This window comes from Dipodomys ordii, unplaced genomic scaffold, assembly GCF_000151885.1.
Source record: "Dipodomys ordii isolate 6190 unplaced genomic scaffold, Dord_2.0 Scaffold44, whole genome shotgun sequence".
Taxonomy (NCBI): domain Eukaryota; kingdom Metazoa; phylum Chordata; class Mammalia; order Rodentia; family Heteromyidae; genus Dipodomys; species Dipodomys ordii.
Genome location: NW_012267260.1, coordinates 5,928,706 through 5,955,137, shown reverse-complemented (window position 1 = coordinate 5,955,137; position 26,432 = coordinate 5,928,706). Strand labels below are relative to the sequence as shown.

At 44.3% G+C, this 26,432-nt stretch overlaps 1 protein-coding gene across 3 annotated transcripts; it reads right to left on the bottom strand.

The window, feature by feature from the left end:
• Nucleotides 1-60: 60 nt before the first annotated feature.
• On the bottom strand, nt 61-8,719 carry Enpp5 (ectonucleotide pyrophosphatase/phosphodiesterase 5 (putative)). 3 transcript variants are annotated; one of them, XM_013019238.1, is made up of 4 exons: nt 8,582-8,666; nt 5,079-5,943; nt 3,046-3,222; nt 61-709 (listed from the first exon to the last, which is right to left on the bottom strand). In XM_013019238.1, exons 2-4 carry the CDS (start codon nt 5,905-5,907, stop codon nt 282-284), a joined length of 1,434 nt encoding a protein of 477 aa, XP_012874692.1. In that variant the 5' UTR covers nt 5,908-5,943; nt 8,582-8,666; the 3' UTR covers nt 61-281. The 3 variants fall into 3 exon arrangements, with proteins under 3 accessions (XP_012874692.1, XP_012874693.1, XP_012874694.1); XM_013019239.1 differs by lacking the exon at nt 8,582-8,666 and adding an exon at nt 8,675-8,719 and having other exon boundaries at nt 282-709; XM_013019240.1 differs by lacking the exon at nt 8,582-8,666 and adding an exon at nt 6,804-6,986 and having other exon boundaries at nt 282-709.
• Between the last annotated feature and the right edge of the window lie 17,713 nt (nt 8,720-26,432).

Below are 26,432 nucleotides of genomic sequence, written 5' to 3'. Positions count from 1 at the left end.
TTAAGTAATTTAAATAGTGCAAAGTTGCTATTTATATACAGTATACGTGCCAAGTCCACCCGGCTAAGCTAGAGAGAACAATGGGAAAGTACGGGCGTGCAGGTGGGAGTGTTTTGGTCTATCCCTGTGTACGTGTGACTGCCTAAGTGTGGATTCTCTGCTTGATGGCCTCAGCCGATGTCTGAAACTGCTCTCCTGGAATTTGAAAACATCGACACCTTTATGCAATCTCCACTTGAATAATCAATATGCAATTCCATTTCAAAAAGGGGGGGGAAGCATTAAGCTTGTAATAATGGCTGAGCGATTTCAGCCTGCCTATCCTGCAAGGCAGGTACTTGACTGGGAATGAAATGTTTAATGAAAATCACAAAAAACACAATCACTATCATGATGCCAAGAGAGACCCCTATGAAATAAGGGTATGACTCCTCTTGCTCATATGCTCCCGGTTTGTCAGTACCAAGGAGGAGTGTGGTGGTCTGTGTGTAAGGAATGGCTTTGGGAGCTGCGGACCTGAGCAGATCCTGGACATTCCTGAATGATCCATTGTGTGGCATAGCGGTGATATTGAGGAGGTGGCACAGCAGTGGGTACAGATCTGTGGAGTTCATGGCTTCTTTTGTGAAATTCTTTCTGAAGGCAGGACCGTGGGCTAAAAATATTGGATGCATTTCTGCTAATGCATTATCGTAACCATGGTTGCCTACTGTGAAGAGAAAACGCATGAACAAGTTAGCCAATTGGATGGCGTGAGAAGGGCAATAACCTGTTGAATGGTTAGGCTCTGAACTGTACAACACCGATCTTATCTAATTTGACTTAAAGACGGAATAATCTTCAACATCCTCTGCTGTTGTCAACCCCACAATTCACTTCAACAAGTGGAAGGTCAAATTGTCGCAAATCTTTGTTATAGGCCAACGCTACCTTAACCAAGAGAGCAGAGGAAGATACAGGGCAAAGCCAGGCCACGACAGGCATAAAAGAGAGTGAACTGTTTTTGTTTGGTGGCCAGCTGGCCAACTGAGGGGCAGCAAGTGCTATTTGGTACACATTGTGTCTGAGTATTGTTCTAGAGATAAAGGTGCTTCCTTTTTAATCATGAAACCAAAGCTGTAATGACTAATCAAAGGGCAAAACAGCACATAGAGAAAAACAAAAAACATCACCAAAAATCAAACCTTCAGTTGGAGCTCCAGTCCACTACTAAAAACCAAAGGTCAGGACTTGTGGATGGTTGAAAAACTTTGAGTTTGGAGGCTCAGATCAGATTCCAGCTTAGCATCCTGTGTTTTAGTGCCTTCTGACATGTGTATCAAGGGACACACAACTAAAGGGTGAAAGCTGCATGACGTAAGCATGAATGCTCAGCATAGCGTCAGGAGGTGAGAGAAGGAAGCTATGAGTGCTAAGATGGTGACCTTAGAAAACTGGCAGGCTGCATTGCATGTCTGACTTGCGAATTCCACTCTAAAAACCTAACTCTGCCACAAGGAAATAGGCTGCAAGAACTCAAACACAGAAAACGACCACAGCCTACAGCAGTTTCTCTGAAAGTCATGAACTGGGGTGTCACCTCTGAGTAACTTGAAGCCTATCTAGCTGATCATCTTACAAAGTCATTTTAAATGCCACGGTTCAAGTCCACATAATGCTGAACTTACATATAGTACTAATTATCTTCCAGAGTACTATGCTGATCTAGCCAATTAATTGATCATCATGTGAAGAAAGACGCTGTTAAGGAATTCATAACTGAGTGAAAGGCTGCTGAGCTCATTCTATGAGAGTGGGGATCGATACTTTCAGTCATGAAGGCAAAGATAATTCTTTCATGAAACACATTATATTATTAGAAGATGAGATTGAAAATGAAATGATAACGACTCATTTAAGATCTTTCCCACAAACAGGGATTTTGTTTTGGAGTGGTGGCCTCTGCCACTTTGATTCTGTAGACAGTATTTAATCATGAAGCCTGGAGGCCAAGGCTTGCACACTGAAGTGTGTAAGACTACAGGGGGAGGGGGAGGGGAGAGATGGCCCTGTGAAGACTGCTAAGCCCCACCCTTTCCATTCAAAAGGACTGGTCTGGGCCCAAGAATTCATCTCCTCTCATATTCCTCTGTGAGTGAGAAATTGCTTGGTCAGGGGGCATACTTTGAGAACCTCTGTTATTGGAGTTTAGGGCTTAATTAATGGGTGGATAGATCACTGGCTGAGGACTCCAGCAGACAATCTTTAATTATTTGCTGAATCGATGAGCCTAAGGTGCTGCAGCAACAGGAACACTGCTGTGGTTTTCTGTGTCACAGATAAAGACGAGCAACCTATTGCATAATTATGGTTCACAAAAACCATAATTCCTACAGAGCCTCCTTAAATTTACACTTGTAAATCTCCTCAAAGATGGTATCTTCCTGCCAGCAGTACCTCTAACATATGAGCTACCTGTATAGTACAGGAACAAGAACACAGAGAGGCGGCAATTATTCCCATTTATGAAAGGCTTTCTGAAAACACGTTCCCTGATGGGATTAAATACTTGTTTACAGATCACCATCTGTTGGTACAAACTTATAGTCGCAAGAGACCATGTACCTATACATATATGCTATTATGAGTCACAAATATACCACAGATGTCATTGCCATGCAATTACTTTTCTTTAAGTCAATAAACATGATCAGTTGGGAGCCCAAGGCTACCTAAAGGGACATTTTTGTACATCAATCTTTTAATTATTACTTTGCAGTGCTGGGAATCAGACCCAGGACCTGTCTGTCTCATGCTAGGCTAGGGCTCCACTACTGAGCTACATCCTCAGCCCTGTACAATTCTTATCTATCATCTACCTATCTATCAAGGATCAAGAAGCGTATCTAAAAAAAAACACTTGTCGGTAGTTAAGTGTTGATACAATGTAGTTCCTTCAACATTTAAGTAACAGAAACCATCAGTAAGTAAACTGCTGTATGATCCACAGCCGCCATGTTAGCAAAAAGCGATGCAGAATGGGAAGAAATACTATGACATACTCACACAGAAAGTCATCTGACTTATTCTGTAAAATATACCACCCTTCGTCAGCCACTGCTATGATGGGCTGGATGCGCTCGTTGCGTGTGTAGTGCCACCTCTTGGGAATCTCCTCTTTTTTGTAAACTGTAAGGTTAGGATGAGCATCAGCTAGCGCTTCATAGACTTCGTCGAATTTACCTAAAGACAAGAGAGGAGAGAGAGAGAAGCACTGAGCGCAAAGCTCTTCATAGCTAAGGACAACCGACAGCATTTTCCTTGCTGAGAAAGAAATGCCAGCAAAAGCTGAGCAGGAGATGTAGCCAGCTTCCAAAAACTCCGCCCCCTCGGAGAAAAGAATCTTGAGCCTTAAATAAATTCACCTTACAGAATGAAGAGAAGGCCTTTTCTAGAGCCAGACATACCTGCTATCCAGTTCCAAGGCATAAGTGCACGCATACATGGGTGCACCTGCACACACACACACACACACACACACACACACACACACACACGCCAGTGCTTGTTCTAATTAGTGACACTAAGTGCACTACAGCAATACCCAAACAAAAACAAAGAACTAGGTCACATAGCTGGCAGTTACAATTTTAGAGATAGAATCTCCAGACATAAAACATGTGTAAGTAGAGGGTGGGGCCTGGAGGTAGAAAACAATTTGAGGACTGAGGCACTGCAGAAGAACTCCCTGGGATTGTAAATGTATTTCCGCTGGGGACTGTCTTTAAACACTTTGCTTGTTTCTCTAATCATTTGTTGGGGTTTGGGCCATCAGCCCTACCCAACACCTCAAACTGAGAACACCACTGCAGACCAGTCATGGTGGCTCATGGTTGTAATTTCAGCTACTTGGAAGGTGTAGAGAGGAAGGCAAAATATTATCTCACACTAACAACTATGAGATCCTATTTGAAAGATAATCTAAAAGTGCAAAGGACTTGCCTAGCAAAGCCCTAGTTCAAACTACAGTAATCAAGAAAAAAAAATCCACAATACAAGTCTAGTTATATAAGGCAAATGATGGGCTACTCAGCTATTTTTCAACAAGATAATAGACTTGTGTGTAGGCACAAACGCATGCGTGTTTTAACATTTCTCCGTTTCAGATGATTCTCCTATTCCCCATATGAGGGAGAAGATTCTCCTTTGTAAGATATTCCAGCTTTTAAAAATCTGTTCTCTCCTTCCGTATCTCAGACAACTTCCATAGGTGATAAAATAGAACTCTGAAGAACAGCCTGAGTCACATTGGCCACTTCTCTGGTAACCTCAGGGTATTAAACATTTACCTATCTTTAAAATGGAGCCAAAAAAAGGTACTGGTGGCTCACACCTGTAATCCTAGCAACTCCGGAGGCTGAGATTCAAGGATAACAACCCAGGAAGAAAAATCTGTGAGACTCTTATCTTCAATTAACCAACAAAAACCCAGCAATGGAGCTGTGGCTCAAGTGGCAGAGGTCTAGCCTTGGGCAAATAAGCTAATGGAGGGTACCCACACCCTCAGTTTAAGTCTCAGAATCAGCAATAAATAAATAAATTGGAACCAATACGAATTGTGGCAGGCTGGTATGAGGAGTCCATCAGAGGTCTATTTGAAGTATTGGTATTATTTTCCCCCAACTTATAAATAAAAGAATCTCGGGCGCACAAAAGCTCTTTCTCTTCCATAAATCCACTGTTGTCCTATTTAAGCAATTAAGGGTCTAATGAAGGCATCAGGACTGCCAAGAAAAACTCTAAAATAACTGTATTCAAATTTCCTGTCTCTATCTCAACTTCTCTGCCCAGCCAAGTCATAGTTTTGATCATATTCTATAACTCCAAAATGAATAAAGCCTACCGGGAAAAAATATGCAGAAAGAATAAATTTTAACACTCTAGGGGGGAAAAAAAGAAGAGTCTGAGAAAATATATGTTTTTGTTATTTAATTCTTAAATCCCAAGACACTACCATGACACAAGCCAAGTGTACTTTAAAGTCATAGAAAGAAAAGTGCCCTGATCTAGCTTCAGAACAGCACCCAGGACAGACTTACCTTCTTTTGGCAAGATGGCAGCTACAGGAGACTGGTCAATCAGCGTATAGTGGTCTTTATCCAGGTATTGGTCAAGCTCTATGACGCGATCCTCAGAACACTGGGTCATTCCGTGATCGCTCGTGATAATCAGGTTCACGACATTCCACAGCTTTGCCTTTTTCAGCATCTGGATGAGATACCCTAGCTTGTCGTCAATATCTGCAATCACAGGTCCCATGAGTGGACTGTCAGGGCCCAAGTGATGGCCCATGTCATCTGGGTCCTCCCAGTAGAGAAGCCCCAGGTTTATGGGCTTTTCTGCTGTGAACCATTCGATGATTTTGGCAACTCTATCTTCAAAGGAAACAGACTCATTGTAAGGCATGTAGTGGGTGGCAAAGCTCTTGTGTATTTTCACATCTGTCCCAGGCCACATGGCTGAACCAGTAGCATGCCCCGCCCTCTGATTTGTGATCCAGATTGGTGTCGCTTCTTCCCAAAACTCAGAATCATAAATATTCATGTGATCCAAGGAGAAAGATTTGTTCAGAATAGGGTCAAACATGTCATTGGCAACAATCCCATGACTCTCTGCGAAGAGGCCAGTGACCATTGTGTAATGGTTGGGGTAGGTCTTTGTAATAAAAATATTACTGACTTGCTTCACGTGAACACCAGACTTCATCATGTAATGAAAATGGGGCGTTGGAACTTTATATAAGTAATCCCAACGGAATCCATCGAAGGAAACGAGGAGAACCTTATGCTGATCTGGCTGGAGAGAAAATGTCGTTGAAAGAGTTAATGTGGCAAGTGCCAGGGACACAGCCAGAGGCTTTGAAGTCATTTTCAAGACACTCGATCAGTTCCAGCTTAAGATAATCTGTAGAACACACATAAAGATGATGATGGTAATTAGTAACTTTATTTTGTATTCTTTGCCTCAACCTGACAGTGATAATGCTTGTGATATCCAGCAACATCATAACTCACAACCTAGGAGAATTAGCAGAATGCTCTCATCAAACAAGAGACTTAAGCCTACAAGTGTAACAGAGGTAAGAAATTTTAGTTGCATTTTCAAAAACTGACTTTCCAAGAACCCACTAAAATATTCTTCAAAGGAATTATTTAAATGATCTCTCCAACAGCATTTCAAAACAGGATTTCAAAAACCATCTGCATACAACCTTGAAAGATACCTATAACCATATTTATCATTATGGCTGCAACAGCTATAGATATTTAACAAGGAAGTATCACTAGCAAATCCAATAATGGTATTTTCTAAGAAAAAATGAAAAACAGCACATACACACACTTCTGTTTTCAAAGACAATCCCTATAATTTAGCCTGTCATAGTCAAAGGCATTGTTTTGAACTGAACTTGGTTTCTTAAAGTGAAATAAACTGTGGTTGTCAAATACAAATGTGGGCTTTAATTTGTATTCCTGCATTAATAATGACCAAATCATAACTTTCTGTACACTGAACAATTAGCTTCAGGAATAGTTACAAATAGTAATGACAAATAACCTTCCTAATGTTACAATAAACCAAGTTAATCTTGTCAATCAATGATAAGGATTCAAGTTCTTTGGATCAAGGTTGTGAGGGATTTTAAAAATGTAAACGTATTTCTGAAAAGTTTTCATTCCACTCAAGAAAGCTAACATAAGGCAGTGTGAATGAATAATCATAGGTTTCTAACTGTGATTTCATTAAAATCAGATAGTACTTACACTAAAATTGTTTCAGGTATTGGTCTCAAGATAATGATTCATAGCTTAAAGCTATTTCAACATATATATATATATATATATATATATATATATGTATGTATGTATGTTGGTTTTTTTCCAATTCTGTAAGCAAAACAGTTGCAATACACCGAGCTCTGATGGGTCACACCTGTAACCCTGGCTACTGATGGAGGAGGCTGAGATCTGAGGATCGCGGTTTGAAGCCTGCCTGGGGAGAAAACGTCAGTGAAACCTTAGCGCCACCTGAAATGGAGCTGTGGCTCAAGTGGCGCAGCATGATCCACCCTGCAGGTACACACACACACACACGCGCGCAGGTGTACACACACATGCAGGTACACACACATGCAGGTACACACACACGCAGGTACACACACACACTCGCAGGTACACACACACGCAGGTACACACACACACGCAGGTACACACACACGCAGGTACACACACACGCAGGTACACACACACACGCAGGTACACACACGCAGGTACACACACACGCAGGTACACACACACGCAGGTACACACACACGCAGGTGTACACACACACACAGGCACACACACACAGGCACACACACGCAGGTACACACACACGCAGGTACACACACACGCAGGTACACACACACACAGGCACACACACACGCACACACGCAGGTACACACACACGCAGGTACACACACACACACGCAGGTACACACACACACGCAGGTGTACACACACACGCAGGTACACACACGCAGGTGTACACACACACGCAGGTACACACACGCAGGTACACACACACACGCAGGTACACACACACACGCAGGTACACACACACGCAGGTACACACACACGCAGGCACACACACACGCACACACACAGGTACACACACGTAGGTACACACACACACGCAGGTACACACACACGCAGGTACACACACACGCAGGTACACACACGCAGGTACACACACACGCAGGTACACACACACAGGTACACACACGCAGGTACACACACACGCAGGTGTACACACACACACAATTTTTTTTCAAGTTAAAAATTGGGACAATACGAATGTATTTATTCACGTGTGGCTGAGGGTGGCGAATAGGCTCTCGCGCTCTCTCTCTCTCTCTCTTCTTCCTCCCCCCCGATTCTTCCCATCCCAACTTCCTAACACAAAGAAAGCCATTAGCCACCAAACGTACTTCAGGGCTAGGGGAGGAGGGAAATCTCATTTTTCCTCCATTTTCCTCCATTCCCCCTAATGAATTCAGGAATTGAAGCCCCAAACAGCTGTTTTCCTGAGTCAGTGCGGCCTAAACGTCGCAGATGCTCGACCACACCAATAATCACATTACCGCACAGAAGACACCCCGCAATTAGATGCAGAGGTGGGGTGGGGAGAGTGGGGGGGAAGGGGTTTCTTTCTGTTCCACGCAGAGGCTGCGGGAAGCCCAGAAATCCCCAGACCTGGGTCCCGGTTCCCCAGGTTTGCCCGGGCTGCTGTCCCAGCCCCGCACCCCGAGGTCGGGCGGGGCGACCCAGGCCTAGGCGGGGAGGGGTCCTGGGAGGCAGCGCCCGACTCCTCCACCTGAACCCCCGGCCACCGTGGGGGGGGGCGCGGCCTAGGCAGCGTGGCCCCCACTTCCCAGGCCTCGGGCCCGCGGGAGCTCCGGGGCCGCTCAGGGCCGTGACCAGTGCGGGGATGGCTTTGGGGGGGGGCGCCGGGAAGCCGCACGGGGTCCCCCCCCCCGTTCCCGCCCCGCCTTGCCGCTTACCCTGACAGCGATCCCGCCAACCCGCACCTGCTGCGAGCACCGGGAAGCGCTCACGGCGGGAGCTGGGGGCGCCCCGAACCCGCGGCCGCTCACCTGCGCGCAGCTCCGCGCACGGCACCTGACCCGCGTCGCTCCCGCGCCCGGCGCCCGCGCTCCCATTGGCTGCGGCGGGAGGGTCGCCGAGGAGGGCGGGCCGAGCAGAAGGCCGGGAGGCTGGCAGTGGCTGCGCCGCCCGTCAATCAGCGGGAATGGGGGCGGGCGGGCGCCGGAGGGTTTGGAGCCCTGGGGGCCACCTGCAGGCCCAGCGCGGGCCGGGCCTCTCGCGAGCCCTCGGGTTAGTGGTTTACTTAGCAGTTTACGGTATTATTTTTTAACTCAATTGCATGATCTGTTTCAAAGAACTGGTTTTCTGCTTCTCAGAGATGTATTACGAAAACTGGGTTTCTTTTGCCTGTACTCTACACATTCATTCAAGCAGCAAGGTTTACCAAGCGTCTCTCCAATGCGAAGCAGTGAAAGCACTGAGCAACAGCCCCGAGGGCAGCAGGTGCCTCCTGCCTGTCACCCCAGCTGCATAGGAGGCTGACAGCTGAGGACCACAGTTCGAAGCCAGTGCTGGCAGGAAAGTCGGTGAGACTCTTATCTCCAACTAACCACCAAACAAACCAACACACAGAAGTGGAGCTGTGGCTCAAGTGGCCGAGTGCTAGCTTTGACCAAAAAAGCTCAGGGACAGGGATAGTGCCCAGGCCCTGAGTTCAACGCCCCCCCGCCCCAGCACAAATTGTATAACTCTTACCCAGAAGGGGTTTACATTCTTATAGTGGGAGGAAGAAGGATTTGGCAGAAATGACCTTCTCCATTTGGGGAACTGATACTGTTGTATAGATTCTTTGAGGCAGGGTCTCACTAGGAAGCTCAGGCTGACCTTGAACCTGCCTCACCGGGGCTGGGATTACGTGCATGTGTCAGGTTTTGTTAAAAGCTACTTTCATTGTTTGATAGGTCCCAAGTTCCCTTCCACCTTGTCAAGTTTTGATTTTTGCTCATAGTCTTTTCTCTGGAATACATGAACATCCAAGGATGTAGATGAGATTTTTGGATTGCTGTTTGTTTTTTCCTTGGTAAAGAAGTGATATTGTGGTGCTTTGCATCCGAAATGATGTATTAGTTGAATGAACTCTGTAGTCCAGCGTTCCAGGATTTTGCCACTTAAGCCTCAAGGGATCTGGGTAGTACACTGAGCAGTCACACCTGAAAATTCTCAAACTGAACCAATTGGGATTATGTTAATTTACCTCTGGAGAGAATTACTGAATCTATGCTGCTGATTCCTGTGGGCTTTGGGCATAGCTTCTAGCTTTGTTTCCAAATACACATTAAAGCTAAAATCTGATTTCTCTTTCCAGAAATCTTTCATAGCTGTGGTTATTAGTAATTCTGTTTCTTCTATTCCTAAACTCTAGTGAATTAATATTTTTCACTTTTTCTCAATTAATGATATTTTTAGGCTTGAAGAAGTCTGGACCAGTGTATAAGCTGCCAATTTGACCAACTACATTTATCGTAAAGTAGACAAACAGCATTGAGCTAGTCTGAAAGGCTTTGCCTATCTGCTGAATTCCCATTCCTGATTCACCCTGTAATGGACAGTGATATCTGCTTAGTTTTCTCTGATGTAAATTTCAACCTCTAATTAGCAAGTGAAAGCATATCAGTTCCAGTGGCATGGGCTCCTGCCTGGAATTCATATCCCCTGTCTGATGTCTTGGAGCTGTAAAATGCACAGACATCCCAGTGAGCGACATCTTGTAATGAAACGAGACAAAGATCTCAGTGAGAGACTTTTCTTTCTCAGCTCCAAACATTGCTACCTGCTTCTTGGGTCCTATCACCCCATGGGGCATTTGGGCACTTGGCCATGTCCTTCTGTTTGTAGTATCTTGACTTTATGGCTTTTAGCACGTAGGATGAGGATTGGAGGGGGGCTGATTTCTATGTTTAGCCAGATCTAAAGATGATGAAGTTGTACAGGTTGTTCCAAAGGCACCAAATTGTTCAAACTTGGAACAAGGTGATTCAACCTTATAAGTCTTTGTCTTCCCAAAATAGACTGATTTTATGTTCTCTCAAAGCAAAGAACAATGTATGCTTATCAGAAAGCAGGAGGAGTGAAAGCAAGTCAGTCTTGTACATGGGTCATTGAATATTGTAGGACTCTTCAGAGTGCAGTCTGCCTTCTCTGTACACATTGATAGAAGTCATGGTTGTAAGTACTACCAAAGGCTGTGAAATATGAATAATGTATTGTCAGAGAAGGCTTAATACACTCCTCCAAGATCTCTATGTGATCGCCTGATGGGTGTGAAGTATAACTCAGGTGGTAGGGGGAAATTTGGTTGGAATAATCCAGAGAGAGGCATGATTGGAAATGTCTATTGATGATCCATGGGACATGACCTCCAGGCAGGAGTCTATGTCACTGAAACTGATATGGTCTCGATAGCTAATTAGATATTGAAATTTACATGGGGACTTTCTTGCCTGGGCTGGCTTTGAACTATAATCTTCAGACTGAAGCCTCCTGAGTAGGTGGGATTATGGATGTGATCCATGAGTACCCAGCTATAAATTCTTTTTTTTTCTTCTTTTTGTCGGGCTTGAACTCTGGGCCTGAGCGCTGTCCCTCAGCTCTTCAGCTCAAGGTGAGCACTCTACACTTGAGCTACAGTGCCACTTCCGGTTTTCTGGTGGTTTATTGGAGATAAGAGTTTCACGGCCTTTCTTGCCCGGGCTGGCTTTGAACTGAGATCCTCAGATCTCAGCCTCCTGATTAGCTAGGATTAAGGTGTGAGCCACTGGCGCCTGGCTACACATTCTTTTAAGATTGTATTCTACCATACTGTACCACAAAAGACTAACATAAGAGAAAGCCCCTCTCTCAATTCTCCATAGAACCTTCTGGAAAATGTGAGTCTGCCATAGTCAATAGTTAAAGGTAAGATAGGCTGGGACCCTGGGCTTTGAACTGATCTGAATTTGTGGTGATTAGTGGGTTTTTACTAATTTGAACTCAGCTGAAGTTCAGCCCAATGGTTGAAAAGTTGAATTATAGAACATTCAAAGACTTATTCCAAGAATCATTCATATGTATCAGTAATTTAGGCTTCTAAGGGTATATTTGTACCTAGTAGAACCAATTTTGCGTGAGTAACATACTTTTATCCTCAGACAGCTTTATAAAAGTCAAGTTAAAACTTCATATGTATCTTTAGGTTGTTGTGTTCTATAAATCTTATTCATACCTTGTTAGTTTTCTGGAGTTGCCATAACAAATGTCTGCAGATTGGGAGGCTTACAAGTATAGAAGCTTACTGTTCCACAGTTCTGGAGGCTCGTCTGAGCGGAGGATGTTGGCAAGGCTGGAAGAATCCTTCCGCATCTCTTCCAGGTTCTGGGGGCTCCAAGTGTTTTTCCATCACATGACGGTCTCCTCTGAGTGTCTCTGTAGCTTCATGTGATCTTTTTCTAGAACCTTAGAATGAAGGTTGAAGGCCCACTTGAGACCAATATGACTTCATCAAAACTTATATGCAAAGAGTTCCAACTCAGGCCACATTCTGGGGATCCAGATACATGTGACTTTTGAAAAGACACTATTCCACCAAGGACACAGAGCTGGCAGAAAGTTTATATTCATGGCCCTGCCTAGATCAGAAGTTTATGAATTATTAAAATGGATCCAATCAAGAAACTGACAACTTCTAATGTTGACAAGGATCTAAAACTAACAAGAATCACCATATATGGCTAATGAGAATGACACAGAGACAATGGAGAAAGTGAAGGTTTCTTACTGTGAAATTCAGGAAGCCTACTCCTATGTATTTATTCAAGAGAAAGGGAGGCAGATGTCCCCTGGAAAAAACCTTATACACTAATTTTTATAGCAGTGTTATATACTCAGAACAAAGCTGGAAACAACCCAAATGTTCTTTGACTGGTGAATTGATAAACTGCAATAGATCCACAAATACAATACTACCCAGCAATGAGAAGGAATGAAGTACTCATCCATACAACATGAATTAATCACCAAAGCCTTTCATTAAGAAGTTAGGCAACACAGTTTAAAAGCAGCAAGACAAATAGTTACATACACAGGAGAGGAGACATCCATTTATGGAGGTTCCAGAAAGGGCAAGATGATGGGAAAAGAAATCATGTTAGTAATTGTCAGAGCTCAGGATTAAGCCAGAGGATTGGCAATGAAGGGACCCTAGAAACTCTGTGTGATGGACTTTTATTTGAGAGATGGGTACAAGGCTGTCTGACGTGGTGAACCTTATTAGAGTATATGCTTGAAAATGTTTTACTATATGAAATTTATATCCCAATAAGCAAATTATATCTCAAAAAGCAACAATTACAGAAAACAAGCCATAGCTTTACCATCCTCCCTGACAATCAAATTAGACCTGAGGATATTTGACTTGCAATGTTATTTTTCTGTGTGTAAGAGACAGAATATAGTCCAGACCATAGGATATAAGACCTTGCAAATGTGGGAACTCTGAAGCCAGTTGTCTGTCGGGTTTTAGCTTCTCATGAAGTCTGGAAATTACACTACAAAACTCCCAATTATTTTCTAAACTAAATTGGAATACCATTTGTTGGACCATCAGTCTAGGATATATTAACAGAGAGAGAAGAGATAGTTGCCCAATAGTATGTGATAGGAGGTTATTGTGGAAGACATTGTCTCAGAAGTAGCCAAACACAGGCTTGGTGCTGGTGGCTCACGCCTGTAATCCTAGCTATTCAGGAGGCTGAGGACTGAGGATCAATAGCTTGAAGCCAGCCTGTCATGAGACTCTTATTTCCAATTAACCACCAAAAAGCCAGAAGTGGATCTGTGGCTGAAGTGGTAGATCACTAACCTTGACACAAGAGCTTAGGGGACAGAGCTCAGGCCATGAGTTCAAGTCCCAGGACCAGTGTGTGTGTGTGTGTGTGTGTGTGTGTGTGTGTGTGTGTGTGTGTGTGTGTGTAATACCAAACCACACATATTTGTAGACTGAAGGGCAAACACCTCCCCTGGAACCACATCCTCACTTCTTTCGCATAGCTTTTCACATCCTGGAGCTGCCTGAAGTCTAAACTCACTCTAACTTTGAAAGTGTCTAACTTTTGAAAACATTTGCTATTCTGAAAATTTAGTCAGTAAATGGCTGCCAACTTATGGTCCCACTTCCAGATCAGAAAGGATATTTCCCATACTAGACATGTGTATTAAAGTGTAAATATAAGCATCTTGGCAACTATTTCATAGTTTAAGCGTACACAGACTTTTCCCTTAAGTATTAGACTTTATGAGTGGCAAAGCTGGTAGCAGGTGCTTGATGCTTGTCTAGCTTTCTAGGTATGGAAGGGGCACAGGAAGTCATCGCAGTTGCTTCCTGCCCAGCCCTTGGATGAATTCCTTAGCTTTGAGGCTTTCTCCATAGATTGTTCTAATATCTTCTTCTATCCATTGATATGCATCTTTATACTTATGTGTGTGTGTGTGTGTGTGTGTGTGACTAAGTCTGCTTCACTTCCATTACCATGATTTGCAGTGGCACACAGATGCAGGGCACTGTGCTCACTGACACATTTACCCTGTGCCACCACAGCCCTGAATCTTTCCTGGGTCAGGAAAGGGCATCTCAGAGCCACTGAGTAACTCACTGAAGAAGACAAGTGAGCAAGTGGTAGCACCAGAATTAATTCACCCCAGGCAGGCAGGAGAGAGGCATTCTGGGAACAGATATGATCTTTAGCCTGCATGATCTTAACTCCACATGAGCCAGGCCTCTGGGTTTTACCAACAGGAGATGGAGATCACAGGGAGCTGCGGATTCTAGAAGGAAGGCAGCCCAGAGCCCATGGCATCGATGCAGCTCACAGGGTAACTTAATTTTCTTAGCAGGTGCTGTGGGGATGGGGGTTGCTCACAGTTGCTTCCTTCCTGAAGCAGCACACAGAAACTGTGACAAGCGATCAAAGAGAAAAAGAGTTGTCATCTAGGCAGGGGCTGAGAGTTGAGAGAATAATGACATTGCTTGCTCAGCTTTGCAACACAAGGTAGAGAGATCATCTGTGCATATGTTTGAAATCCTTGAAGGAGGAAACATGGGCATCCACAATCATCCATAATCATCGTGGCAGAATTGAGAAGAAGAGTACCTGTCCTGCCCGCTGGGCATCAGTGAATTTTAAAGACCAGTTGGAGTCGCTGCGTGACCTTAGGCCTGTGATGGGTGCTGAGGCATTTGGATACAGGGTGGGCAGAAGATCTACTTCTTTCCTCCAAAGAGATGGAAATGCCGCTTTGAGGGATGACACAAACATGTGCATCACAGATGCACAAACAACACAGATTCACTCCAAGGCTCCTTTGAAGGCCTCAGGGATTTCGATGTGTTGATGGGGAGTTGTCACTCTCCCAGTGTTTGAACACTCAACAACTTTCTCCCTTCCCAGATGACCCCACTCTTGCCTTTCCTTCAGCTGTCAGGAATGCTTTTCTTTTAAGGACTGTCACTACTCAACAAACAGCCTCAGAATAATACAATGGCAGTGGTCACAGGGACAGTCTTGGGAGGACATTCAGACCGTCTCCCAACATGGTTTGCACTTGTGTCAAATTTGTGTAAAACAGAGCTGTGACCCCTCACTTAGGAATTTCCTATGGAAAGAAATAATGGGAAAAGGGCAGTTGAGAATAACATGGATAAGGGTCCTAAAAGGACCAGAATTGGAAGTGTGAGGGAAGGAAGGCCAGGAAGGAGACACAGGAGCCTGGGGCTGAGTGCACCACCCATGCGGTCTTCCTGTCTCACACATGCCCGCCAGAAAGAACAACTTACCTTTGGATTACAATGAGGTGGCAAGTGTCCCCTGTGCTGAATCAACGAGAGAAGAAGAAGAAAACAAAACAGTTATGGAAAGCCACACATCTGTAGTCTGTCCTATAGGCAATAGGGAATCACAGGAAGTGGTTGACTTATAAAATTCAAAAGTATGAATTTACAATAGAAGAAAAATATTCTTGAAAAGCTTAAGAAAATCTATTGCCTGTTGAAATGTATCTTCAAGGTTCTAGTTTGGCTGGGTCCACTGGCAATTATAGTTTATTTTTTCCTACGTAGTATTTCCTTACGTAATATGTCGATGCTTGGTCTGATGTAGCAACTGCATAAATTTGAAGGTGTGCATGGCCTCAAGCCATTAGTCATTGTAAAGAAACTAAACCCAAGTGGTTTGGGACCAGTAAAAGAACAAATAGACAAATGTAATACATTTAATAATCAGAAAATAGATTAGTCACGTGCCACACCAAGAAGCACTCATTTTCTCTCATCAAATAGTAAATATTTTAATCTTGAAAAGCCACATACAGGACTCTGTTTTAGATTTTAATTTGATTTTTCCTCGCAACCCTTTGAAAATTTGAAAACATTCCTATTTCCATGACTCTACCAAATCATGTGCCTGGCAGCCTTGGCCCAGAAGTCCTAGGACTTTGAACCACTAATAACCTTTGCCTGCTTCCCTCCCCCAGACAACTTCTGTGTTTTATTTTATTTTATTTTATTTATTTTTTATTTTTTGGGTCTGGTCGTGGGGCCTGAACTCTGGGCCTGGGCACTGTCCCTCAGCTCTTCAGCTCAAGGCTAGCGCTCTATCACTTGAGCCACAGCACCACTTCCGGCTTTTTTCTTTTTTTGCTTATGTGGTGCTGAGGAATCGAACCCAGTGCCTCATGCATGCAAGGCAAGCGCTCTACCACTGAGCCACCTTCCCAGCCCCAACTTCTGTGTTTTATATAGTGCTTTCTTCTTACTGGAAAGGAGATTTCAATGGTTGGTAGTAACCATTTAACTAAGCTAAAACTCAAATATAATGAATTAACTTTTAGGACAGAGTCCCTTAAAAGAAACAGAAGAACAGACCACGCAGGTGGATCCAGGCCTATCATCCCAAGACTTGGGAAGCCTGAGACAGGACAATTGTGAGTTCAAGGCCAGCCTAGGCTACTTGTAAATGCTGTCTCAAAGTAAACAAAGAAATAAAAAAGAAACAAGAAATGCTTATCTTTTAAAGGTCTTTGTAGAGGAGGCAAAGGACACAAAGGAGAAAAGAACAACAAAAATCAATACTACAAATAAGAAGAAATAACCCAAATTATCCCAGGACAATTTAATAGAGCTCTTAAATGTTTACTTAAAGAACACAAAGAATTATTTTCACCTAAAAGTCAGTATTCTTGTCCAACCAGTCTGTTTTCATAGTGTCATGGGACTTACTTGCACAGCTCAGAATGAAGGTGAGCTATCAAACTGAGAACTTTGTTCTCCAAGTCCTTTCCAATTCCCAACTTACTTCACAAGAATAGCAGAATAGAAAACAGCTTTCATCAATAGTGGGTTCACTGACTGACCTCAAGTGTCGGACGATGCTGTTGACAAAGTTTCTTTTTGTTGGCAATGTTATCATCTCACCTTCAGTTTGCTGTTTTAAGAAAATCAGTAATAAACAACTACTTCATGTTCTAGGTCTCACATGTATGGTGGAGTGGGTACCTTCCCCCCTCCCCCCGCCTCCAACTCATTTGGATTGAACTTTCTGTACATGGCCCCTTTAGGGATGACATTGATGCTTTGGAGTGTCTGTGGTCTAAGAGATGACAACATGGACAGATGAGGAGCAGTATGCTTGGTTGGTGCAGAAGATGCCTGGAAACCATCCATTTTTCAAGGAGGGAGGCGATAGTGCTCCCGAGTAAAGGTAGGTTCCAGGGCCCTCACTGAACTCTTGGGTAAGTTCAAAACATCTTCAGAGGAGTGCTGAGGAAATTTTTGAATGCAAAAAGCCTGACAAACAGCATTTGATCTGTGGAAGATACAGTAGAAGAGAAATATTTACAGAACACAAATACCTTGCTTTCAACATTCTCCATGCTAACTTCACATACCAGAGGGAGTGGGTGGGTAACTAGTTTTTCCTTTCAATGAGTGACTCAGAGATAGTGAACTAGCTAGAGCTAGAGAAGGGTCAAACTGTAAAGAAGTCTAAGTGCTGCACTGGAAACTTTGAAGAGTCAATAGGCAGATTTAGCAGTTAGGATATCATTTTTGTTAGAGGAGAGGTATAGATTCCTGAAAAATATCTTTTCTATCTATCCTTGAACTATTCAAGAACAGATTAATAATCTAAAAATTCCTTAAGCAGTAAGAGGCTATAAACATTTAGTACAATAGCTCTGGAAAATATAACAGAAGCCTGTCTTAGTGATGTTGGATGAATATGAAGGAAAAATGGAAAGAAAACCTGAAGTAATAAAAGCAGACATTGCAGAAGCCTGCTAGCAACCACTTCTTCTGAGCTCTGCCTCTTCCCTGTCTTTGGCAACACTTCAGAATGAATTATCTGTCTTTTGTATTCTCTTGTTTCTGTGGTTAGTACCAGGGTTTCAATTCAGGGCCTCTCACTTGTTTGGTTTGCTTGCTTAGCTGGTGCTCTACCGCTTGAGCCATACCTCCAGTTCTGCCGTTTGACATTACTGTAGAAACAGAGACTCACAGGCATTTCTGTTTTGGCTGGCTTTGAACTTCCAGCCTTTGAATCTTAGACACCCCCTGAGCAGCTCGTGTGAGCCACTGGGGCCAAGTGCTTATGTATCAATTTCAAATCACAGTAGACCAAGAGAGGAAGAAGTATGATGTCATAGCTCGGGGTAAGGCAAGGAACAGGATCTGCCATACCAAGAAAACAAAGGCTCACACAGCTGGATTTCAAGGCCAAGTTGCGATGCCTGTAACCACACCAACGGATTCCATGTTCTTCTGAGAAAGCGGATGGAGACACTGCCAAGGAATAAGCTCTCACCTCCGTGTGGCTGGCTTTGCGCACAGGCTCCGAGAGTCTTCCTTCCCAGGTCTGTGAGCTTCCCTAGTAATATTCAGCTCCAATGCCCCATCTTCGGAATCTCAGCCCTGTCTCCCAGGAGACAGAGTGTCTGCTCCAAATGGCAGAAGCCAGACTCTGTAGTTCCTGCTACTCAGGAGGCAGAGACAGAAGGATCAGTGGAACCCACAAGTTCCGGACCGACTTGGGCAGTATAACGAGGGGGAAAATACTGATGCTGATTGGTGGGTAGCATCCTAAGCGACTTCCTCGGTGGTGAGTCACCAGCTGGTGTAGAGAGGGGAGAATCTTCCTTCTTGCACTGGGGGTTTAGTGCCTGTGGAACTGTGGGTCTCTCTTCTGCCCTGACTGTGTTGCCTAGACCTGAGACCCTGAAACAGTACAGCTTCTGCTACCGAGAGACCCCTGTCATTAAAGCCACACACTTTTCCAATCTGCCAGTAGCTCTGTAGCTCTGCCAGTAGCTCTCCTCCTTTTTGCTTCATTAATTAAAAAAAAAAACGTGGAAGATTTTGGATTTGGCTCCCAGAGCATTATAAAACACAGAAATCTTATCATATAAAAATGGCATCATCATCATCATCATCATCATCATCATCATTACCATTCCTGTTCTCAGATTGGACTAAACCTAAAAAGAACCCCCACTAAGTCCTTGCCCAAAAAGCATTTGCTTTTGCCAACTTACCACTAGGGACAAATGGTGTTTGAAATCTCTTCCTTATAGGGTTGTAACCTCTCCCACTGGGCTATTAAATGGATGGTTTGTTGAGCCTCTGTGGTCTTGTTCATTAAGCAAAGTTTCTCCAGCACAGCCGACGGTTTCCAGACAGGAAGCTCTATCAAGTTCCAGGCTCCTAAGAAAACTGAGAATATGACGTAGGGGACTAAAACCTTGAGGGCCGCAGGCAAGAAGATGGCAAAGACTGTCTTGTCTGTGTGCAGCTAATTCCTGAATACATTGGTGCCCCTCGGTCATTCATAACTCTTTGCAATTATAGCATTCCTGGACACAGGCCCCGAAGTCCTTTCCTTAGCTGGGATATGTACAAACCGTCACCAATGTGTTACTAAGGTGAAGCCAGATAAGTTAGGTATCAAATCTCTTTCTTGCTTTCCCACAAATGGTAGCCATGCTGGGAGAAAGTTTTCTAACAACCTCATTTTGCTCAAAGCCTTACAAGTAAGTATCTCCCCTAGCCTAGAGAACTCTATTATCTATTTTATTATTTTGTTATAATTCTTAATCATTAGATATGACCTATTTGGGCCCTTTGCTAGCTAGATGGTTATAAACTACTATGGTACAAAAAAATTGTTGAAAAATATACGGAGGGGGAAGATAACGAAAAGAAAACTTAGTATCTAGCTCTATTCACTGCTGAATAGTATCTAACATTTATTGACTACTTTCTTCCCAGTGCTGTCCCTTACATGAATTTTTCTTCTTTCAAAGCTCATGATTGTCCAACAAACTTGATTCATTTTTATTGTGAAAATACTGTACAGAGGGGTTACAATTACATAAGCAAGGTAATGAGTACATTTCTTATCAAGCATTGTTGCCTCCTCCTTTGTTTCCCCTTCCCATCCCTTCCCATCTTCCCCCTCCCCCCAACTTGATTCTTTTTAGTAGTATTCCTCTATCATTTTGTTGTTGTTGTTGGTCATAGGGCTTGAACTCAGGGACTGGGCACTGTCCTGGAACATTTTTGCTCCAGGTTAGCACTTTGAGCTATAGCTCTACTTTTGGACTTTTGGTGGTTAATTGGAGATAAGATTTCCTGCCTGGGGCTGGCTTTGCACTACTATCGCTAGGTGTTAGCGCCTGAGCAGCTCCTGAGCCCAGCATATTTCCTCCATCTAGATTAAAGTGCAACCAAGAAACCCAAAGTTCTGGGCTTGGAGTCCAGGCATTCTGGGTCCAGAGTTCACAGTTTTGAACCCTGGCTGCACGTGATAGGAGCAGAGATGATACCGGGGTCACAGGAATAGCTGGATGAGGTCATTGAGATCAGGACTCTCAGCATCTTTGAATCCACTGGACACCCATGGAGCATTTGATGCTACTCTAAATGGTGTCGCAGTGATGTAGCCAAGCATCAAATCTGCTACGAGGGTACCACATGGGTCAACCTGTCCCCGAGGTCATCCTGTCCCCGGGAATGCCCACAGGTTGGGCTGTGTCTCTCACCAGTGTGGTGGCTGCCAGCAGAGCAGTGTCTTGTTTCTGTCCCTGGAACATCACATGGAACCTTCCGGCAGTGACATCTGTATGGGACCCTACATGAGTGGCGTCTTTCTAAGAAGAAGAAGAGACCCTGGACACCTCGCCCCCCCCCCTTTCCCAAAGAGGAAAGACCACATGAGCAAATAGTTTTCTGCCAGGAAGAAGGGAGACCTCACCCGAATCTGACCAGCTCCACCTCCGATCCCAGACCCGGGAACTGGAGGAATATATACTTTTGTGGTTTAAGCAACCCACAGGGTATTGGATTTCCTTGTGGAAGCAAGCAGACAGAGGCAGAAACCTTCACCGGCCCCCGTAGGAGAACAGGAAGGGAGAAAGGAGAGAACAGAAATGCCTTACAGAAATAAGAACTTGCAGTAGCTTTAACCATCCATGAGCATTTTCTCCATTATTTGACCCAAGCACTCTGTTTCATGCATCCCAGTAGAAGAAAACTCCCAGCTCCCCTTGCTCCTGACTCTGTGGATTATGTGGCTTTCTTAGTACTGTGGAAAGCCTTTACTTCCTGGTTGTGTGGGTCTGTGGATCTTCTGAGGTATAGATACTCTTCCTTAACACCTCTCATCCTGGTTCTCTAGATGCTGCTGCTGCTGTCTTTTCTAAATATAGCTGCTTTTCTCTCAGGGACAGAGAGACAAAAGCTTTGTTCTTCAGTTCTGGTTCAATTGGCCAATCATGCACTTATTTGTGTATATCAGTAAACTTGCTTCACCCTCTCCTTGGTTCTTAGAACTAGCTAATTAAGCAGATATCTCAGCTTACTGACACACTCTGTCCCTTGGCGAATCTCTAGGTATTTCTATTTGTTGTCTTGTGACATTTAGTAAGTAACCACAAAGTAGCAATTGAATTAGTATTTCATTTGTATAGTATTTCAACTGTATGTAGTATTGAAATCGTATTTCAGTAGGATAGCTGGTATTTGTTATTTCTCTGACTGTGGACAGAAGTCCCATGAGCTTGAGACCTCTCACAAGGCTGCAGTCAAGCTGCTGACCAGGGGTTTGGGTCTCATCCGAAGGCTTGTCTGGGGAAGGGTCTACTTCCAAGGTCATTCAGGTTGTTCACAAAACTTGAACTCAAGGATTGTAACCTCAATTCCTTGCAGACTTTTGACGATGGGCATCCTCTCTTTGCTGCCATAGATCCATTAGTCTCTGTGTTGCCGAAAGAACTGCTTTCCTCATTGTTTCTTAAGGGAAAGAACTCTAAGAAGAGGATGCTGGTTTTCTTGAGATCATCAGTAGCTTAGAAATTAGGTCAATTCTATGAGATGTCTCCCTCACTCCTTACACCTACTGCCTTCCAGCAGCCTCTTGCATGACTGACAGGTACCACCTAAAAAATTCACCCAAGGTGGAACTTATGTAATGTCTGACAGAAAAACCTGTTCTTCCTCTTCCAGAGATAAGATTCAGATCATGTGAGCTAGAAAATAAGAAGCTTCTTGGATCCTTCATCTTCCTCACTCTGCTTTCACAGAGTAACATATCAAACAAGTATTTATATAAAAATAGTAAGTTATGATGGAAGGCAGTTACCTGGCATTAGTTTAGCAATAGTTTGGTGATCCAGAGCTCCCAGTAGATGGTAGCTACTACAACTTCTGTCTGATAAAATGTTGTGGTAGTCATGACTCATCCATTTTCCAACTTCTCTTCTCTCCCACCATCTTTATCTTACAGCCTCAGCAGCTCTTCTGGCTACAGATTTTCCCAGCTGCTCTTAAATCTAAGTATTCCTGGGAGATACTGTTTTCAGAAACCTTTGGTTTTATTCTGGTAAGAAATGCTGCTAGTTGTTTTGAATATTATTTCTTCTTCTCTTGTTCACCTTTTCAGGTGATACACCTGGATGGTTTATCAATAAACAGTAAAGTAAATAATTTTTGACAACATCTGAGTCTTTTCTATTTCTTGTTTGCAGTGGGATTTATACATTTATGTGCTTTCATGATGGTAGGTACCTTTCATGTCTGTTTGTAGCATCTTTGGTGATAAGATGTTGATATATTGGTCACCATCTCCTCAGATTTAAATTGTCTTCGAGGACTTTCCTTCTCTTTTACTTCTGAAGGATAGCCTTGCTGTGCATATTATTCTTTGGCAGTTTAATATTCCATTCCTTCCTGTCCTGAACAGATTTTTTTCAGAGAAATCCGCTATTTCCCTAAATGGAAATAGCTTCCTGGGTATCTGAGATGATAGACATGAGCCAGCACGCCCCATTCCCAAGGAAGCATTTTGTATGAAAATGTTGGCATAAGGATTGGCAACCATTTCCAGCTCTTCTGGCTTTCCTATTTCTAAATTATACCACACATGCTTACATGAGTAAGCACACACACACACACACACACACACACACACACACACACACAACCATAAATAAGGCTTCCCTTTAATAAACAGCTCACGAGGGCTGGGAAGGTGGCTCAGTGGTAGAGCGCTTGCCTTGCATGCTTGAGGCCCTGGGTTCACTTCCTCAGCACCACATAAGCAGAAAAAAAAAAGCTGGAAATGGCACTGTGGCTCAAGTGGTAGAGCACTAGCCTTGAGCTGAAGAGCTGAGGGACAGTGCCCAGGCCCAGAGTTCAGGCCCCACGACCGGACCCCCCCCAAAAAAATATAAATAAATAAATAAACAGCTCTCATATCTACCCTACCAGTATTTCCCCAGACTATCTCTAAATGGAGCAGATTAAGGAGTCTGACAAAAGACTTCCTGCTTGAAGTTTTCCCTTCCTCAGGTTGCATAAATTGGCGGTGAGTGTCTGCCAAGCGTTTGGTGACGCTCGGTTTGGTGGCTTCTGGCAAGAACATTCTGTCCCAGCAGCTAAATGCAGGCTTCCCTGAGTCACACACTGACTTCATCCCCCATTCCCTGCACCCAGGGCCTTCTAAATAACTTGGGAGGAGAAAGAAAAAACAGAGCCCCCTCCCTTTTATTAGAGAACTATAATATGCTGCCACTCAGCGGCTGGGACTTGAGAGGAGCCCTTGGTGGATAAGGCCACCCTGGGGAGCTGCACTCGCCGGGCCTCCTATGCACAAAGCCAAGAGCCCGTGGAGCGAGTGTCCCAACCAACCTTGGGATCTGGGAAAGAAACTCCTTCCCGGTGTGACACGATTCACAAGACAAATGAGATCACGTGACCCCACTGTTGGAAAACCCTTGAACTGAGACAAATTCCCAGGTTCCCCAGCTCCCGAGCCCGGGCCCTGCCCCCTCTCCCGTCCTCCGGTGGGGACATCCTCCTCCTTGTTCCTGATGCCAGCTTGGAGCTGCCTCCCCCGTGACCAGCCTTTCCACATCCACAGCCTGTGCCCTCGCTGCCCACAGCACACCTCTGCTGACGCTTGGGTGCCACTCAACTCTCCAGCGCCCCGCGTGGCTGCTCTTCAGGCCGGCCAGCTGGCCACGCTCTTCAGCTCTGAGTCTCTATTCTTGCACGGAGTGCTTGGCTTTCTTCGCTGCTCTGAACCATGGGAATGTGGGATTGTGCACTGACTGACACACCAGCCTCGGCTCCCTGAAGGGTCCGTGACTACCTCCTTCATCAGGGAGCCCCTCATGGCAGGTGTGCACTATACGTGTGCCTTAGAAGAACGGTGTCTCACCTCGGCTCAAATCCTGAGCTTTCTGTTTTAAACAGAGCTTAGGTTTTGAATGGAGACACTGTGTGAGCGGAGATATGTCACAGATATAAAACTGCAGAGGTATGTTTTTAAATAGGAGGCCACCCTTTTTGACAATGGATAGCTCCTTCCTCTCCTCTCCATTCGTTTTTAAAAAAATGTTTTAATTTGAAAAAAATGTATTCATTAATTTTTATTGTAAAGATGATGTACAGAGGGGTTACAGTTATATAAGTCAGGTATTGAGTACATTTTTTTTTTCGGTTGTGGGGTTTGAACTCTGGGCTTGGGCGCTGTCCCTCAGTTCTTCAGCTTAAGGATAGAGCTCTACCACTTGAGCCCCAGCACCACTTCCAGTTTCCTGTTGGAGATAAGAGTCTCACGGACTTTCCTGAGCGGGCTGGCTTTGAACCGTGATCCTCAGTTCTCAGCCTCCTGAGTAGCTAGGATGACAGGCATGAGCCACTGGCACCCAGTGAGTACACTTCTTTGGAACAGTGTCACCCCTTCCCTCGTTTGTTCCTCTCCATTCCTGTGGCAGGTCTGTTTCACTTGAGATGTCACTTTCCAGAGTGTGTTGCACAGATTTAAGTGTTTGTGTGGACGGATGTAAACCCATGGATTCATGTTGTTGTGAAATGGCTACCGTACCCAGAAGGCTCTGTGTGACCCTGCTTAATCCATGCCCCCACCTTTGGGCAAACACTGCTGTCAATCTCAATTTGGACTTTTTTTTGGGGGGACAATGGAGTGTGATCAGTCCTGATCACACTTGCTAGGCAGTCCCTCCACCTCTTGAGCCAGTCTCTCCCCTCTCTCCCCCCACCCTCGGCCCAAGTCATTTTTACTTTTTTGTTTTTAAAATAACCTCTTGCTCTTTGCCTGGACCACAATCCTATTTAAGCTCCCCACAAATCCGGGGTGACAGCCGTGCATCACCTCACTCAGCTTTTGTGGGTCGAGAGAGAGTCCTTCAAACTTTTTACTCAGGCTGGTCTCGAATTGTGATCCTCCCAATTCTAGCCTCTCAAGTAGCTAGGATTACAGCTATGAGCCACCCCATCCGGTTTTACCATTTCTTAACTTCCTAGATGGAAGTCATACATGACGTATTCTCATAGAGTATTTGCCCAAAAGTGTGATTTTGAAATCATGCTGTTATAGGAGCCAGCAACTTGTGTATTTCTTGTGTGCATGTGTGTATGTGTGTACGTGTTATAGTTTGTTTATGTATTATGGAGGTGAAGGACATTTGGGATTTATCCAGTTAATGGCATTATGTTACAAATGGACTGGGTGTGCTCTCCAGAGGGAGCGGCTCCCTGATGGGTGTTTAGACGCTGCCATTTCCCACCAGTGTGTGGAGGAGTGTTCTCCTCGTTCCATATCCTTTCCAGCACGAGATGTGTCCGCACATTTAAATTCAGCCATTCTGGTAAATGCATGGTGTATCTCTCTGAGGTTGTTTTGTTTGTTTGCTTGCTTGAGATGAGGTCTAGCTATATAGCCCGGACCTTCCCATATCAGTGCTGGGATTTTAGGTGTGCACTACCGTACCCAGTTTTAGTATTCTTAATTATAGCATACAATGGGGAAGTGTTGAAAGAAGTTCTTAGCATGCATGAAATAGCTTAAGAGCCAAGATAGCTGAATAAAGCAGAAAGCTCTTCCAGCACCTTTTATCAGTGTTCAACAGACCCTCCCTCCCCAAGCCTTGCGTGAATTCTCTCCTTTCCAGAGATGGTTGCCAGCTCATTTCTCCCAAGGCTCATTTCTGGGAGAACCTAGATGTGCTCATTTCACATAATAGTGACATCGTGAGCGACTACGGTTACCCCTGCAGGAAGTGGCCACAGCACAGAAACGACACCACACGGACAAAGAGTCATTCACCAGATATATTTGAAGTCTAAGCTCTTTGAGCTACACACGTGCACAAATGATTCAGTCAGTGGAAATCGTCCCCTTCCCCTCCATTTAAAAACTTGCC

Bases quoted from the DNA above. Each gene is read 5' to 3' on its own strand.
- Enpp5 (XM_013019239.1), bottom strand. From the start codon at position 5,907: ATGACTTCAAAGCCTCTGGCTGTGTCCCTGGCACTTGCCACATTAACT. The intron at 3,223-5,078 runs GTAAGTCTGTCC...TCTTGTCTTTAG, and splicing joins TGCCATCTTGCCAAAAGAAG to GTAAATTCGACGAAGTCTAT. The intron at 710-3,045 runs GTGAGTATGTCA...TTCTCTTCACAG, and splicing joins TAAGTCAGATGACTTTCTGT to TAGGCAACCATGGTTACGAT.